This window comes from Mixophyes fleayi, chromosome 6, assembly GCF_038048845.1.
Source record: "Mixophyes fleayi isolate aMixFle1 chromosome 6, aMixFle1.hap1, whole genome shotgun sequence".
NCBI lineage: Eukaryota > Metazoa > Chordata > Amphibia > Anura > Limnodynastidae > Mixophyes > Mixophyes fleayi.
The window spans coordinates 32845835-32864586 of NC_134407.1; the positions used below are offsets into that span (position 1 = coordinate 32845835).

General features: G+C 40.1%; 1 protein-coding gene across 6 annotated transcripts in view; it reads left to right on the forward strand.

The window, feature by feature from the left end:
• Nucleotides 1–18752, forward strand: part of SH3PXD2A (SH3 and PX domains 2A) — a 236409-nt gene that overhangs the window by 202616 nt on the left and 15041 nt on the right. For 3 of the 6 annotated variants that reach the window (XM_075216202.1, XM_075216204.1, XM_075216207.1), the window contains 4 exons: nucleotides 4735–4818; nucleotides 10783–10900; nucleotides 15901–16232; nucleotides 17454–17503. In XM_075216202.1, the coding sequence (XP_075072303.1) occupies nucleotides 4735–4818; nucleotides 10783–10900; nucleotides 15901–16232; nucleotides 17454–17503 (584 nt within the window). The remainder of the gene's footprint in view (nucleotides 1–4734; nucleotides 4819–10782; nucleotides 10901–15900; nucleotides 16233–17453; nucleotides 17504–18752) is intronic. The other 3 variants (XM_075216206.1, XM_075216208.1, XM_075216203.1) reach the window with 2 other exon arrangements.

Sequence of the window (18752 nt, forward strand, 5' to 3'; positions counted from 1 at the left end):
CTGAGTGAACTCGCTGATTTAATAGAGCAAGATATTTCCACAGATGAGGCTGCCCATTGTGTAACACCCTTATAGAGACGCAAAGGGACCTGCAGATAGATGTCAGACATATGTAAATCAGCATGTTTCTCAAAGTATGACATCACATTTTAACATTCCAAATACAAATATGATATATCAGATTGCGAGATATCAGCAACCAGATGCACATTAGTAACAGGTGTGGCCTCAGTAACAGTTCAGGGCTAAATAGCATTACAAGCCCCTAAGGGATTATGGGAAATTTCAGTCTTCCCCCAAGCTGGAGTAACAGACCTGCTATTCAACTCAACTAGTTATCTTCATTTCACTGGAATGTTGTGTATTGTATTGTGTCCCCTTTGGGGAGGTTCCTGTTCTCTCTATAACCTCCTTATATTTTACATACCATCTAACACAGTGTTGGCTAACCTGTGACACTCCAGGTGTTTGTGAAACTACAAGTCCCAGCATGCTTTGCCAATATATAGCAGCTTATTGCTGGAAGGGTATGCTGGGACTTGTAGTTTCACAACACCTGGAGTGTCACAGAGTAGCCAACACTGATCTAACACATGGCATCTTCATTGACACCCAACTATGAGACCATTATTTAAGAGATCTCATATGATTCATTACATTCAGCTTACAGATAATAATTACGGGCCTGATTCATTAAGGATCTTAACTTGAGAAACTTCTTATTTCAGTCTCCTGGACAAAACCATGTTACAATGCAAGGGGTGCAAATTAGTATTCTGTTTTGCACATAAGTTATATTCTGGCTGTTTTTTCATGTAGCACACAAATACTTGATAGCTTATTTGTACACTGAAATTTAAAGTTGATATTTGTGTGCTACATGAAAAAACAGTCAGTATTTAACTTATGTGCAAAACAGAATACTAATTTGCACCCCTTGCATTGTATCATGGTTTTGTCCAGGAGACTGAAATAAGAAGTTTCTCAAGTTAAGATCCTTAATGAATCAGGCCCTACATTATTATTATTGCTTATTTGTAGAGTGCCATATTAGGCAGCTGATTCTTCTCATCAGTCCCTGCCCCATTGGAGCTTACAGTCTGCTACCACTCGCACACACAGACACACACCTACTAGCGGTCCTTTTGTCAGAAGCCAACTAACCTACCTGTATGTTTTCTGGATTGTGGGAGGAAACCAAAGCACTCAGTAAACTCGCATGAACACAGAGAAGACATACAAACTCCATACAGTACTTCTGTTACATATTACTAGTATTTGCAATATCCAGCACATAAAACGTTCATAAAACGATACCGTTTGTGATAATCACTGAAGGCCCTTTCTGTCTGCATAACACACTGACAAGAACGCAGTGAATAGTAGTTATGTCGGGATAGTGACAGTAACACAGGAAACAGCCTCTGAATCCTCTTTCTGCCAGCTGTAGGAATGGTCCGTGCAATCAGTGATAGCTCTGCAGTCTGGATCCTCGACCTCTCCAGTAAATGGGTTTTACAGCTGCAGCTCAGGCTCACTAACAGGCCATGTACTCCACAGCGCCCCCTGGGGTCCAGATCTCTCCGGCTCGTTCTCACTTCACACTCGGAGCTCCCTGTTTCCAACTCCTTTGTGTTCCTGCACTTCTCCAGGCTCTCTACTAGGAAATATTTGACAAAATGTTTCCATTGGTCATCCCTCTATAGTATATTTTATACAGTATTCAAAGTTGGTGTTAATAACTCACCTTTTTTCTACGCTCTTTGCAGTGGCTATAAAAAGTATTTATTCACCCATGCCAGAAGTTCTATGACAATTCTCACTACTGATGAACACAAAATACTCTGTAATAACAAATAATGTAATGAATTGCAAATCATTTAATTTTAAAATAATTACACCTATCCCACAGTGCATTTCTTAACAAAAGCTTCATCGTGAAGATCAAATAACAATCAAAAGAAATTTGAGAAAAGGTCACATTGGAGTGACCATGTTTACGCCCAGACCTAAACTTCCACAGAGAATCAGTGGACTGATTGAACGTTGCTGATCACCAAAAAATTGCAGTGTCCACATGTTCAAAGCTACTACCCAATAAGTTGCACAGCTGTAATTGCAGCTAATGGTGGTAGCAGGCGTTATTAAAACAAGAGGAGGGTACTGATAATCATTTACTGTCTGTTTTTTATTTGTAATTAAGGAAAAGCTTTAGTTTGTGTTTTTTTTTTTTTTTTTCAATTTGACATTACAAGCTAGTTTACCTTGCTCTTGTGGTAAGAATACCCAAATAAATCTATTTTTATTCCATGACTTAAGAAATGCCAGATATAAAACATGCCAAAGAGCTTAAATCATCTTTATAGCCACTGTAAAACATGGCTGTAGCACAGGGCAGCATTGTGGAGCTGTACTGCCTGTCATCTTTACTAATAAAGCGAATGGTTTATCCTGTGACGGCTGATGCTCTAGTTTCTGTGCCCTTCCCAGTTGTAAGTGCTGGGAAGATTTACAGTCTCTCTGAAGCTCTAGGAGACAGGCAGTGTTCAACAACCAACAATGTCTATTATTTAGTGTTGTTCCTTCTTATTTTTCCCTTTAATAACCATTTTTCAATATAAGTTGTCTAAGGAGCTCACAATATATAGAGGTTTCCTTTGTATGTACTAATTCTGCATTTCTATAAATGCAAATTGTTCCCTTTCATTGGAAGCATTAGGAAAATGTTTTGTGTGTCAAGGGCTATAAAAATCTGGGACGAGTTAGGACTCAAGTATTGTATAAGCACTAAATTATTGGTAGTGGTTATGGTACATGACTATAAAACTGAATGCAGTGCTTGTATTTAAACTTGTTTATATTTGTTTATTTTTACTGTCTATGGAGTATTGTGCTATTCATATTACAATGAAATCTTTAGGTCATTCTTTTGTTGTTGTACAGCACCCAAAATACCTTCACTTTTATAGTTCTTGACAATAGTTCATGGCATGTATCAAACATACATCGACATTCATCTTCATCCTTCTAAATTGTGTGCGTTTGTATCGTAATAAGTAATAAGCCCAATAAGTGTATGACATACTTTACACATTGCTCGTAGTTTAAACATTCCAATAGATTTTAACTATTACTGGGTATGAATAACTCACATAGTGACCTGAGAATGACGCTCTCAAAACTAACTCATTGAAAACAGATGAAAGTGATTTCTGGATGAATAGTAATTGTGCTTAGAAGTTTCGGACACCCCCTGTCATGAAAAGCCGAGCGCCTTTGATCTAGGAATATTAACTATAGCTGCTCATTTAAATAAAATATGTCTTGAAGCTCTGTAATCTATCTGAATTATGAGGGTGTTTTCTTTTAGTTTTTTTTATTATTTTATTTAATAGGATTCTGAAACATAGTACAATGGCAATTAAAACAGGGTCAGAGAATCCAAAATGTGTCAGGGTGTATCTTTTAAAAGTATTATTATTCTTTATTTAGTCCGGGCGCACATTAGAAGCAGCATTGCAGTATGAAGCTGTACATTGTGCTTCCCTAAACATGCACATGAATGTATTGACGTAATGTGCTGTATAATTTCATACTATGCTCTTGAATGATAATGTGCAAAAAAAAAAAAGAGTTAACTACTGCAAATATATTTTCAAGATCTATGTTGTCTTGTATTTCTGGTAACTAATCCGCTCCACAAACCATGGTTGCCAGCTCATCGCTTGAATTACTGACACATATAAAGTGTACAGTTTTCGGGGCAGATTGATGTTTTCTTGTTTCAGTTAGTCACAGAATCTGTCCAGTTTACATGTCAGTAATTAAAGCCGACCTGTCATCTGGACAGAGTGGAGACAGTCACTTTGGTGAATATGTAAACCTTGTGAAATGTACATTGGGATGTAAAAATCTGTATACCACGTGGGGTTGATGCATAGACCATCATCATCAGCTATTTATATAGCACCACTAATTCTACAGAGAACTCACTCACATCCCTGCCTCATTGGAGCTTACAGTCTAAATTACCTAACATACACACACTGACAGAGACTAAGGCCAATTTAATAGCAGATAATTAACCTATTAGGATGCTTTTGGAGGGTGGGAGGAAACCGGAGCACCCAGAGAAAACCCACACAAACACGGGGAGAACATACAAACTCCACACAGATAAGACCATGATCGGGAATTGAACTCATGACCCCAGTGCTGTGAGGCAGAAGTGCTGACCACTAAGCCACCATGCTGCCAGTACCATTATGGTTGTTCTCTAGACAGTTATATGTCAGTAACAAATACAATACTAAGGTAGTACGCTGCTGAATGGGGGAAAAGCATTATAGGACATTACAAGTTGGACAACTAGGAACAAAGATGTAATCCATCATGTACAGTAATAGAAGGATTGTTTTATGCATACGTTTTCTGTATGGTTTGGAAAATACCAGTAGATAAGTGCACATACTGAAAAGGAATGAAATGGATTCTGTGTTACTGAATGTTCTCTTTACCCAAAAACTCCATTAAATGTTGCTCATCTGCTCCTTCCAGTGTGAATATGCCCCCCCAACCACCCTCCAACATTATAATCAGTGTCTAATATTTTACATTTAACATATTCATCGTTCATGTAATTTTTGTTTCATATTTTTGTTTATTATTCACATCCTCCTGTCATGTTTTTCTTTCTGTTTGTCTCCTTATGTTCCCATCCATCCACTCTGTTAGTAACTAAGAGGCGCAAGGCTCATCTACGGCGCTTGGACCGGCGTTGGACGCTGGGTGGCATAGTCAACAGGCAACAGAGCCGAGGTGAATAGAAATTTACTGATACGTTTAAGAGATTGCATTCCATGTGCTTAGCCCAAGTACCAGTAGGTTTGATGAGGTGTACATACTTGCAGGCTGACCTATGCCTTTTCTGCAATGTTCAGCTTGTACATACCATTCTATACTCCATATAAACCCTTCTGCCATTTCCATCTCTCCCAGCTGTATACCTTCACTCTATGCTTTTATGTCTGGCCCCCTGATGGTTTAATGCACATTCTTTATGTTGTTTAGTGCTTATGTTCCTAAGTCCACTGAGAAGTTGATTTCATTCTCGCAATATTTACACAAAGGAATAATGATATCTAATTTCTAGAGCAGCGTTGGGTAACAATGTGACCCTCCAGACCAGATTTAATTTTTTCCTAAGTGGTTCTAATATAATATAACTCAGTTGTTCTAATGTAATAGAACTGATTGGTTCTAAAGTAATAGAACTGAGAGGTTCTAAAGTGAATGAACTGTCTCCTTGGCAACCAGCAGACTAGGTGCATCCCCCTAAGTTCCGTTGTGGCCGTCAACTTCCTTATCCTTTCCTATAGACTATTGGACAATGCCTTTTCTATTTTACTAGTATTTTGAACCACAAACACATAGTAGTAGGAAGAATGTGGTCTTCCTCATGGAAATACTTGGATAACACTGTCATACTGTGCTTAGTATATCTATAATGTCTATGTAGCGGACATGGTTTGTTTTTGGTTGCCAAAGTCTACCTGAGTTGTGTCTACACTCATTTCTGGTCCATTGATCTCATAATGGGATCTGTCCCCTTTAGAATTTGAAACATAGATTCTGACAGCAGATAAGAACCGCTTGGCCCATCTAGTCTTCCCAATTTTTAACCTGCGGTAACCTCAAAACCTATTTGATCCTTTATTCTTTGCAAGGATATCCTTATGTCTGTCCCAAGCATGTTTAAATTGCTCTACTGTATTAGCCTCCACCACCTCTGATGGGAGGCTATTCCACTTATCAACTGCCCTTTCGGTGAAGTAATTTATCCTCACATTTCCCCTTTGTGGGATAAAGGGGGAAACTTAAAAACATATGTTGCTCACCACTGCTGTAGAGGAAGCTATTTTGAACCAATGTAGCTCTTCCTTGTTTTCTCACAAAAAAATCAATGCAGCCACTTTTTAATTTGAAAAACAAACACCAATCAGATACCAGGTAACCTAAAAAAAATCTTTATTCTTTATGTGCCCTTAAACCACTTGTCTTAGGTTAAGAAAGAAATGTTTTTATTAAAACTGCATTGCACTACAAATATATACAGATAGATGTTCTAAAAAGCTACTGCGGTAATATGACATATATGGAATTATAGTGCAAATCCAAAGGTCCATGAAAGCGTTAACAATCCCTGAGTAACACATAAGGTTCTGATATTAAAAACCAGCCCCAGTTAACAGTACAGATCTTCTCTCCTGCACCCACATCCACAGTCATAGCAAACAGACAGCTTCCTGATTAACAATTCCTCACTCCGCTTTGTTTTTCATACTAGGGGAGTTAAAATATGCCTGAAACCGCAGCTTCCAACAGTTGTGTATAAATCCAGCCCCCTCTGGAGTTGGGAATGGTTTTTCCCAATGCCTGCCAGCAGGGCTGTGTGAGAGATACAAAGACACCCGGGGAGATTGCTGACTGAGGGAAACGATTTAAAAATAAAATCTTGCTGTGGTTTGGAAAAAGACAGTGTTTAGTTAATGCATTTATGAGATCTGTATTTTTCTTATAATATTCAGCATCTTACAGTCAAAGCAAATTTTTAATGCATTTTTTTCCTTCAAACAACTGGCTTTTCTGTTTTGTTCAAACACATATTCATGGCTGTATGTGTTTGGCGTAATTCAAACATCTGCTATTGAGCATTTGTAGGATATTGTCTCCAATTCAGGGGACTTCCCTTTTCTAGTTGGTCTGGAAACACAGCTAAATAGCACTTCAGGACCAATAGGATACGTGTTACATAGATCAGTGGTGCTTAGCCATTTGCCAGCTGGGGCCCCAAGTGTCAGTGTGCCATTGTTCTGGGACCCCCAAAGTGGGCGTTCCAATAGAATGTATTGCACATTTGACCAAACAGCATGAAAAAACACCAGGGGGTAAATGTATCAAGATGAGAGTTTTCCGGCGGGTTTAAAAAGTGGGGATGTTGGCTATAACAACCAATCAGATTCTAGCTATCATTTTGTAGAATGTACCAAATAAATGATAGCTAGAGTCTGATTGGTTTTTCAAACCCGCCGGAAAACTCTCAGCATGATACATTCACCCCCAGATTGTGGGAATCCGCTGTGCACCTCTGGCATAGACTAATCATATAACACAGAAGTGCTTAAAGATTCTTGTTGTGTTTAGCTAGAAGATGTGGAAACCTTTTTTGAAGCTGAACCTGTAGATTGTTCCAGATTTCATATCTTTACAACTCATGCTATTAGACTGGTGAGCAATCACCCTGACCAAATCCTTTTAAAAGGATTACACTTCTTGTCTGTCCTTATAGAGCGAGAGCACGTCTTATTTTGATTTGCTGTATAATTGAGTGTGCCTTATTAATAATAACACTACGGGATGGGCACATGTAATAGTACATGGCGATTCGCCATGTCTTGCTCTCTTCAGGGATTTAAATAAGTGCCCCATTTGTAAGAGTACTGTGCATTCGCTGTTTGCCCTGACCCAAACCAGTCAATAACGTCTGAATGTAGTAAATTATGACAGAGAAACAGATTTAACCTGCACCTAGTATGCCATACACCTATACACAGCAGAGTCACACATTTTGTGGCGCGATACAGTATTCATGAGAATACAGCCTATTATGTCGCTTGGAACCTGTGACATCACTGCGGCAGACGTCCGTGTTGTCACTGGCCCGACTGAATTCATAGTCTATGTTCTCATGAATAGTAGTAGTACAGCCAACAAACAAACATGGCTGCCTCCACTTTGTGTAGGTGACAAGTTCACTGTGTAAACCGATATATTTAAATACTTTTAGCATGTGAATGGATAGAACTCCAATCTAGAAATATCTATATTCAGCATCTCCCATAGATGAGACATTGAAGCATCGTTGGATTGCCTAGAACTGAGCTCCTATAACGTAGCAGCACAGCTGATAGGATTTTCTTAGTCAAAGTATATAGTAGACTATTCCCTTTCGGCGTCTTCATCCTCCCTGGGCATCTTACATGACTGGTTACTTTTTTTTCTATACATGTGGTTTAAAACTGACCACTGCTGGGACAAAAATGATGTTCCTCCCTTTTTAGAGTTCATGATTATAATCATTTAGAAATGTCTTGTTACTTTATTCTTAAACAATAATAATAGCAGTCGGAAAATAAAAGTATGCGATTCTCAAGCCAATTTTATTAGCGTATAAGTGTTTCCTAATGACTAGGACCACATTGTCTGTTTATATATGACTCCTTTGTTTACCCCTTTGGCTTTTATGATTTATTTTAATGAGTTTTAATGCAGATGCAGGCAAAAGAGAATTTCTTAATAAAATGTGTGCCTCCCAACAATAAATAACAACCCTGAAATATGCTTGCCACATGCTGAACCTTTCAAATATGTTCTTGATGCCGTTCCACACCAATAATTATTACATATACTGTGGTTGTTCTATGTAGAGTGGCCAGTCCTTGCTTTGCCAGCTGCGAACCACTGTAAATTCTATTTCTTTAAAGTGCAAAGGCATCAAGCGTGGACCCAAAGAGTAAAGTGTATGATTATGTAATGTAATCTCATCATCGTATAGATTATAAACTCTTGCTTGCTGCAAATGGCTTCATATATTAAAACCTGATGTTGACCAAAAGCATTCCTGTTCTGAAAAAAATCCCACCTGTGACACCAATCATCATCATCATCATCATTTATTTATATAGCGCTACTAATTCCGCAGTGCTGTACAGAGAACTCATTCACATCAGTCCCTGCCCCATTGGAGCTTACAGTCTAAATTCCCTAATATAGACCCATACATACACACAAAGACAGACAGACAGAGAGGGGGGCAGACAGACAGAGACTAGGGTCAATTTTGATAGCAGCCAATTAACCTACCAGTATGTTTTTGGAGTGTGGGAGGAAACCGGAGCACCCGGAGGAAACCCACGCAAACACAGGGAGAACATACAAACTCCACACAGATAAGGCCATGGTCGGGAATTGAACTCATGACCCCAGCGCTGTGAGGCAGAAGTGCTAACCACTAGGACACTGTGCTGCCCACAATGTGACGACTTGCTATTTATTAGCTCATTGATACTAATGTATTAAATTATCAAGTTAATTGTCTCTACAATATTGGGACTCCCCATGATATGAGTTGTTTTGGGATATAGGGCTGAAAACATAATGTATAATATAGATCAGATTTCTACTCTGCCCGTGGTGTTGCTAAGCTTTATGATTCACAATATAACTCATGTGTATAGAACACGCAGCTCTTGTCTAGGGTAATCAGTCATGATTGGCGCCAGAGACTGCACTCGATCCTAGCTAGTGTACATTCTGTATACCCTGTCAACTTTGGTTCCATTTACATCTTTTACCTCTGTGTGAGTCCTTTGGAGGAATACTAGTCAATTACATATAAATAGATAAGTGGCTGTACTGTTTGCCGTTTAGGGAAAAATCCAAACCGATTTCGTGCTATAAAACAGCTTAAACCTAAATCATCTTAGTTTTCCATTATCAATGTGTCAAATAGAATGGAAATCACATGCATTTCCTCTTTAACCCCCTGCTATCCTTGGGGTAAATTCCTTCTGCTGATGTCTGCAGTAAATATTTCTTTGTTTTGGATGCCTCCCAAAGCATTGCTCTCGGTGACTGTTACTGAGCTGCTCTGCACTCCTGCCTTGTCATTGCTCACTTAATGTTTAATAAATACCAGCTGCTTGCTTTGTAAACACTTTCAGATTGTGCTTTTATGCAATAACGTTCAACATTAAATTAATAAAATAATTCCATGATGAAGCCCCACAATCAGACCCGCTCTGAGGATAAACGATAATATGACTATGTTGAAAATCATCAGATACTGAACCAGTAATCCAGCCCCCAATGCTCTGTAAATGCAACTGGAGTCTTTAAGGGGGTTGTAATTAGTGAAAAAGTTGTTTTACAAACAAAGGGCAGAATTCATCGCATATGGATACGTTAAATAAATAAATAAATGAAATTAATTAAATCAAATAGACACCCAATGTAACTGCATGCAGGATACAGAAGTCTTTGTAGGGGCTCTGCTCTCTAGAGGAAGTACCCCTGCCCTTTTAGGCCCCAGGGCAAATGCCACTTTAGCACCTTCATTAAACAGCTTTGCCATTAGTGTAACTCATGTCATTTTAAGTTGTTGTTTAAAAAAAAAAGATAGTTTTTATTCTTATATACCATGTCAACAGATATTGATAGTAGTATATTTATGCCTTTTGTATATTTAGAATATTTGTTAAATAAAAGTTGCTTTATATAAAATAACTAGCAACAATATTCCCAAATATGTTGCAGGTGCTTTGATAAATTTATTGCATATAAATCTGTCCTCCGCACACCAGAATTCATAGCTGAAAGTACACTGCAGGGAGCCTTTCGTAGCCAAAACTGTCTGATAACAAAGGACAATAGCTTGCATTCAAAGACATACAGTGGTAAAATGTTCACATTTCCCATTGCTTTGGAACTTTTACATATCGAGTATGTTTGCCAATGATTATTTGTGTGGGATCAACTTGTATTTTAAATGTAATGGTAATTTAGAAAGTTTCCCTATGTAGTGTTTTCAGTATTCTGTCTATTGATGTTATTTTTAATGGTTTGTATTAATGCAAGTGGTAGATTTATAGAAAATGGGGAGCTAGAGATCTGTTCTCGAAACTGTCAGACATGTTATTAATAACTTACTTCTCTTGTCATTAGAAGAAAAATACATTACTGTGCAGCCTTACACCAGCCAAGGGAAAGATGAGATTGGGTTTGAGAAAGGTGTCACGGTGGAGGTCATTCAGAAGAACCTGGAAGGGTGGTGGTACATAAGGTAAGAGGAGAGGTTGTAAGACTGGTAAAGGCACATTGCTGTGCATGAAAGAGCCTGCATAGTGCCAATGGGCAGACATTAACAGGCTCATGTAGAGTTGGACTCATTTTACGTTTAAACTCACAGGCATAAAATGTGTCTCCCAAGATGCGTCAGGTCTGCAACAGTCACATATAGCCAGACTGACGTCAGGCGTACATTAGTACTTGTTGACAAATCTGCATGTGAGACCAGTGCAAGCTACAGCTTTGTGACGATTCAGGGCCTGAGTCACCAAGGAGAGCACAGCAGAAAATAGGAGTAACTTTGCACCTGGGCAAAACCATGTTGCATGTAGGGGGAGGTAAATTTAAAATGTGGGAACAGATTTATAGCTGGGGTAGGGCGTGTCCTAGATCAACTTTAAATTTCAGTGTAAAAATAAAGCTGTCAAGTATTTGTGTGCTACATGAAAAAACAGCCAGTATTTAACTTGTGCAAAATAGTAAACTAATGTGCACCCCTTTGTAACATGGTTTGTCCCAGAGAACATGTACTCGTTTTGCCTTACTCTCCTTAATGACTCAGGCCCTCAGAGCGTATGTTGCATTTCTCAATGAAGATAGTTCGTAGAAGCGTTTCCATACAGGATGTTGTGTAGGGTACTACTACGTCAGCAGTGTCTATGATTTGGGTACTAATCGAATAGTAATTACACATGGTGCATGTGTCCTGGAAATAGTCTAATCTATTTAATTATATCTCCTGCACACTTCTACAAGAGCCGGGTCTCTCTGTACTAGTAGCCCGGGTTACAGTTTCTAGCTGTATAAATTGTAAATCTCTGTGTTTGTTAGTGAATTGAACCATAGCAGAAGTACGTGAAGTGAAATACTATTAATGGAAGGATGTGACAGTAGGTACAGAACTAAACTTTACTTGGTGAGGCCAAGAATAAATTTATAATACCTGTAGTGTACTTACACTGTTCTTGTTTATTTAAATGTTGTCCAGCATATAAATTAAATCATTCTTAACCGCAAAGATTGTTGATACAGGAAGTGTTTACATTTTCTAAATATAACACCTGGCAACAGTATCAATAATGTGTTTTCCATCAAATAATGTACACTCCTTCAGCAAGACCTACAAAACATAATATCAGAAGACAATACCTATAACTGTTTCATAAATCATATATTAATACAAGTCCGGTCAGATGGTGCTTGGATAATATTAAAACACAAATTTGAGTCCAGCTTTTAACAGACACATTGCTGAAAAAGTTACCTAATGTATTATTTGTATTCAGAAACTGCTTGCATGTTCAATAACCATTTATATCACGTGTCCCACTGGTGCAAACAGTGATGGAACAACATTTAATTACGCAGAGGTTTGTCTCTGCATGACCGAAACTCTAGTTTAATCCTCTGAAACTCTGCTCTGATCAGTAATTGTGAGAGAGAGACAAATCTAAAACTGACTGTGAAGTCATCTTAAGTGACAATAACCAAGTAAACATAAACAATTCTCAACCACTGGCCCGCATTATAATATTTGGCAGAGGGTAAATGACTGGAAAACTATATTTATTAGATTATAGCATTTGAATTTTTGGGAGCTAGTTCCACTTACCAACATGCCAATGATCTTGAAGCCACATTTCCAGCGGTGTGCATGTGGTCAACATGGTATTACTGTCATGGAGCCAAAAACTAGCATAGTGCCTGTAATCACCAACCACTAGAGCCAGGAACTAGTGTGCTGTACCTGTAATCACCAGCTGCCCAGAGCCAGGAACTAGTGTGCTGTACCTGTAATCACCAGCTGCCCAGAATCAGGGACTAGTGATGTACCTGTAATAACAAGCTGCCCAGAGCCAGGAACTAGTGATGTACCTGTAACAACAAGCTGCCCAGAGCCAGGAACTAGTGATGTACCTGTAATCACCTGCTGCCCAGAGCCAGGAACTAGTGTGCTGTACCTGTAATCACCAGCTGCCCAGAGCCAGGAACTAGTGTGCTGTACCTGTAATCACCAGCTGCCCAGAGCCAGGAACTAGTGCTGTACCTGTAATCACCAGCTGTCCAGAGCCAGGAACTAGTGTGCTGTACCTGTAATCACCAGCTGTCCAGAGCCAGGAACTAGTGCTGTACCTGTAATCACCAGCTGTCCAGAGCCAGGAACTAGTGTGCTGTACCTGTAATAACCAGCTGCCCAGAGCCAGGAACTAGTGCTGTACCTGTAATCACCAGCTGTCCAGAGCCAGGAACTAGTGTGCTGTACCTGTAATCACCAGCTGTCCAGAGCCAGGAACTAGTGTGCTGTACCTGTAATCACCAGCTGTCCAGAGCCAGGAACTAGTGTGCTGTACCTGTAATCACCGGGCTGCCCAGAGCCAGGAACTAGTGATGTACCTGTAATCACCAGCTGCCCAGAGCCAGGAACTAGCACTGTACCTGTAATCACCAGCTGTCCAGAGCCAGGAGCTAGTGTGCTGTACCTGTAATCACCAGCTGCCCAGAGCCAGGAACTAGTGTGCTGTACCTGTAATCACCAGCTGCCCAGAGCCAGGAACTAGTGTGCTGTACCTGTAATCACCAGCTGCCCAGAGCCAGGAGCTAGTGTGCTGTACCTGTAATCACCAGCTGCCCAGAGCCAGGAACTAGTGTGCTGTACCTGTAATCACCGGGCTGCCCAGAGCCAGGAACTAGTGATGTACCTGTAATAACCAGCTGCCCAGAGCCAGGAGCTAGTGTGCTGTACCTGTAATCACCAGCTGCCCAGAGCCAGGAACTAGTGTGCTGTACCTGTAATCACCAGCTGCCCAGAGCCAGGAACTAGTGTGCTGTACCTGTAATCACCAGCTGCCCAGAGCCAGGAACTAGTGATGTACCTGTAATCACCAGCTGCCCAGAGCCAGGAACTAGTGTGCTGTACCTGTAATAACCAGCTGCCCAGAGCCAGGAGCTAGTGTGCTGTACCTGTAATCACCTGCTGCCCAGAGCCAGGAGCTAGTGTGCTGTACCTGTAATCATCAGATGCCCAGAGCCAGGAACTAGTGTGCTGTACCTGTAATCACCAGCTGCCCAGAGCCAGGAGCTAGTGTGCTGTACCTGTAATCACCAGCTGCCCAGAGCCAGGAACTAGTGTGCTGTACCTGTAATCACCAGATGCCCAGAGCCAGGAGCTAGTGTGCTGTACCTGTAATCACCAGCTGCCCAGAGCCAGGAACTAGTGTGCTGTACCTGTAATTACCAGCTGTCCAGAGCCAAGAACTAGTGTGCTGTACCTTTAATCACCAGCTGTCCAGAACCAGGAACTAGTGTGCAGTACCTGTAATCACCAGCTGCCCAGAGCCAGGAACTAGTGTGCTGTACCTGTAATCACCAGCTGCCCAGAGCCAGGAACTAGTGTGCTGTACCTGTAATCACCAGCTGCCCAGAGCCAGGAGCTAGTATGCTGTACCTGTAATCACCTGTTGCCCAGAGCCAGGAGCTAGTGTGCTGTACCTGTAATCATCAGATGCCCAGAGCCAGGAACTAGTGTGCTGTACCTGTAATCACCAGCTGCCCAGAGCCAGGAACTAGTGTGCTGTACCTGTAATAACCAGCTGTCCAGAGCCAGGAACTAGTGTGCTGTACCTGTAATCACCAGCTGCCCAGAGCCAGGAACTAGTGAGCTGTACCTGTAATCACCTGCTGTCCAGAGCCAGGAACTAGTGTGCTGTACATGTAATCACCAGCTGCCCAGAGCCAGGAACTAGTGTGCTGTACCTGTAATCACCAGCTGCCCAGAGCCAGGAACTAGTGTGCTGTACCTGTAATCATCAGATGCCCAGAGCCAGGAACTAGTGCTGCACCTGTAATAACCAGCTGCCCAGAGCCAGGAACTAGTGCTGTACCTGTAATCACCAGCTGTCCAGAGCCAGGAACTAGTGTGCAGTACCTGTAATCACCAGCTGCCCAGAGCCAGGAACTAGTGCTGCACCTGTAATAACCAGCTGTCCAGAGCCAGGAACTAGTGCTGTACCTGTAATCACCAGCTGTCCAGAGCCAGGAACTAGTGTGCTGTACCTGTAATTACCAGCTGCCCAGAGCCAGGAACTAGTGTGCTGTACCTGTAATCACCAGCTGCCCTGAGCCAGGAACTAGTGTGCTGTTCCTATAATCACCAGCTGTATCCACCAGCAGCACCAATTGCTTATTGAGTACATATTAAGAAATGGAAGGATCAGACAAATGTAGGACATGGTTCTTTGTTTTTGTTTTTTTAGTGTACGATGTGCAATATGCACATGCCTGACATAGTATATGCCAAACCTACATAACTTAACTGCTTTAAATGGACATGTTTACTATTTAGGCAACAGGACACTCCCTAATCATGATTAGCATATAATCCATATTTCCATGCAAGGCATGTATATTGCAGTGCTTATCATGATCACAATGTGATCCTGCCAATTTTGTCATTCATTATCATCTAATAAGGATTTTGAGTCATTGTTGCACTGCTTATGCAAACGTTTATGTTATTAATTTTTACATTATGGACCTTAGGTTAGACAAAAGCCCAGAATATGATATGTATTTTGTTCTGGGGTGTAGTAATCTAATTATACTATAATGCAGCAATCCACCTTAAATATTGTGACAAGCTCCACCTTAAACATGTATCCTGCTGACATTCCTGCACATGTGTTGATCCTCATTTCCTGCCTCTTTCTTATTCTATCCCTCTGGAGTTATTCCCAAGCTGGAGAGCAGATGTTGGGAGCTGGTCTTCACAGACACACTTCATTTGTGGACATTCCTTTGGTTCAAGTATAAAAAATAATAATAATAATAATAATAATAGAATGAAAGAATTGAACACAAGCAGGAATTTGAGATCCTGAATGATTATTCCCATTCCAGAGGTACAACATAAAATATACTGCAAGTCCTTTATAACAAAGTACATGTGAAACCTATGGTTTATTAATATTAAATGAAAGTGTGACTATTGCATTCCAGGTACCAAGGCAAAGAGGGCTGGGCTCCTGCATCTTACCTAAAGAAGGCCAAAGATGACCTACCATGCCGAAAGAAGAATCTCGCCGGTCCTGTGGAGATTATTGGAAATATCATGGAAATCAGTAATCTCCTGAGCAAGAAATCCAACGACAAGGATGGCCAGGGGGGGAATGAAGCCGACGAGACCCACATTAGCAAGAAGGAGATTAGTCTTCCGGTGCTCTGTAATGACTCTAATGGCAACTCCATGATGACCGCGGACAAACAGGCACCCAAAGCCACTCCGGGGTCACCAGCGGTGGCGAGAATAGCTCCCCAGAGATCTGAGATAAGTAAGTGAATAAAATCATATTAAGTTGTATATTTACACAATACTTAGTTCAGTTAGATACTTAACTAAAATTATCACTGGAAATGAAAGTCCTATTTGTTGTATATAAGTGTTTTTTTTTCCTCCTCTGTGTATTTATGGCACTTTATGTCACTCTTATATCAAACGTGATTATTTTCAATACGTTTCAAATGTATTTCTCCTTTCAGTCTTCTATTAATGGTGCGGCTTGTGTGATAACAAGTTAGTAATACACACTTCGGGCATTAAAGACAACCTACCACAATACTGGAGGAGAGGTTTATATTGAATCCATAATTTTAGAATTAGTAACAGTAATAGACAAACTAGGTAACTCTTTCATAGTTACATCTTTTAGTCTTAAGGGCAACTCAAAATTTCCGCGGTCCCTTGCCTACCTGATTTCAGTTTTATGTGGTTTAAATGTTACGTTTATCAAAATGTAGATTTTTTTCTTTTTAATTGTTTTACTTTTTTGTTATTTAATAACAGCACTGTTAACTTTGTCTGTACACGCTGCCTAGCAAATAGGGGAGGTCGCTGCATTTTAAGGTTCAGGAGGTCTCGGCCATCTTGTCTGATTCAAGAGTTCTCCTATGACCTGTATATTCAGACTAGACTGATTAAGCTGCTGGTTTTAGGTAGTGTCAGGAGTCATAGCAAAGGACATCCACTTAGTTACTACATGAAGGGGCAGGACGTAAGGAGAGAGGGGACTTTACAAGGTTTAGGTTATCTTCAGTCCTGTTTACCTGAATGATCACCTTTTCGGACTAATATAATATTCTAGATGACTCTATCATTGACGGAACACACTTGTTATTTCTTAGTGTTCAACACCCGGTTTCTATATACTGTCAGGAGAATATCGCTAAAACGCTCGGTGGATCTTTGATGATGATGATAGACATCTGCCATTATAGAGATCTCTAACAAAGTGAACATCAACAATTGTTTTTGTTATTATTTATCTGACTACTGATATTGTTATTGTTGTATTGTTATAGTTGAATGGATTTTTTAAGCAACTTTTATAGCACAATTTGTCATTGTAACGGTCCATCTTGCAGAATGTGGTTTTTTTTTTTCAAAGTGAATTCAATATACTGATCTATTAATTCAACTTCAGCATTTGATGCCAACTCATTTTTCCCAGGTTACTATAAAGAGGTTTAACATGTCCTTCTTTTGTACTTTGCAGGTTCTCCAAACCTAAGAATGAAACCACCGCCCCGAAGAGAATCTAGCCTGGTTCGTTGTCCTCCTGTTTTTATTTTTTATTTTCCCTGGATTATGATGATTTTCTGTTCTGTAGTTGCCGAAATTGGATTGACTTCAATATGTGTAATTTAAATAATCCAAAGGCTCATTGCAGAGCTTATAGTAAGTGATACATCTGAAATGGACTGTTAGCTGCAATGAGAAACAAACAGAAAAAAAACAGCTTAATAAAACACAGTAGGCCGTCCTCTGCTAAATAAGTCTGGAAGCAATTAATTGAAAATTAAGACATAGGGCTAGATTTACTAAGCTGCGGGTTTGAAAAAGTGGGGATGTTGCCTATAGCAACTAATCAGATTCTAGCTGTCATTTTGTAGAAGGTACTAAATTAATGAAAGCTAGTATCTGATTGGTTGCTATAGGTAAAATCCCCACTTTTTCAAACCCGCAGCCTAGTAAATCTAGCCCATAGTGTGAGAATGTTGGTGAGCAGTCCAAAGAGTTGTCTGGTATCTGAGTAAGAACAATGCGTTTCTAGTTTGTATATTACTGTCACACGATAAATGTGTATAATGCTGCTGATAATTATTTACTTGAATGATATGCACACATGACAGGGCCAACAAAGCTTGCAATCGAAATTTAGTGCTTCTTCCGGCAATGAGAGATCAATAACATGTTAGGCCACGTACACACAGACGTCAACGTCAGGCGTTCTAACACACGCTCTTAAAGCCTGGTAAACACGATTTACCACTCATAGTCCAAAGTAATGGACCAGTACACACACTTTTTGACTGGCATTTGCTTCCCTTAGCTTCATGCCAATTTCAATGTTGCCTGCAGCATTCACCAGTTTTATTACTTGATATAATACAGTAGAGTTCTGCGGCCAGTGCCCATTACCTATACAGTCACAGGGCACACTTTGACTCCTTTGTTAAAAGCGAGGACACAGTGGAAGGCTTTGTCCACACTTTTAATAGACATTGACTTTAAAAAAAACAAAAAAAAAACCCATGTGGATCAGCCCTAGATGCTTAAATTGAACAGATACAAATCAGTTCCACACTCAGATGTTTTTGTGTCACTCTGAGAAAGTGCTATCCAATCTGATTCCTAGTCTGATAGAATGTGCCAATCTATTTTTGTGGCCAGAACCAATTTTTGAGACTGCAGACGTTCCATTTACTAGGCATCAGTACACCTTGAGTATTGTTCAGGCCTCATGAAGATGGCATCAGTGATGTCACTAATTCCTGACAAGTCGATAGGCTGC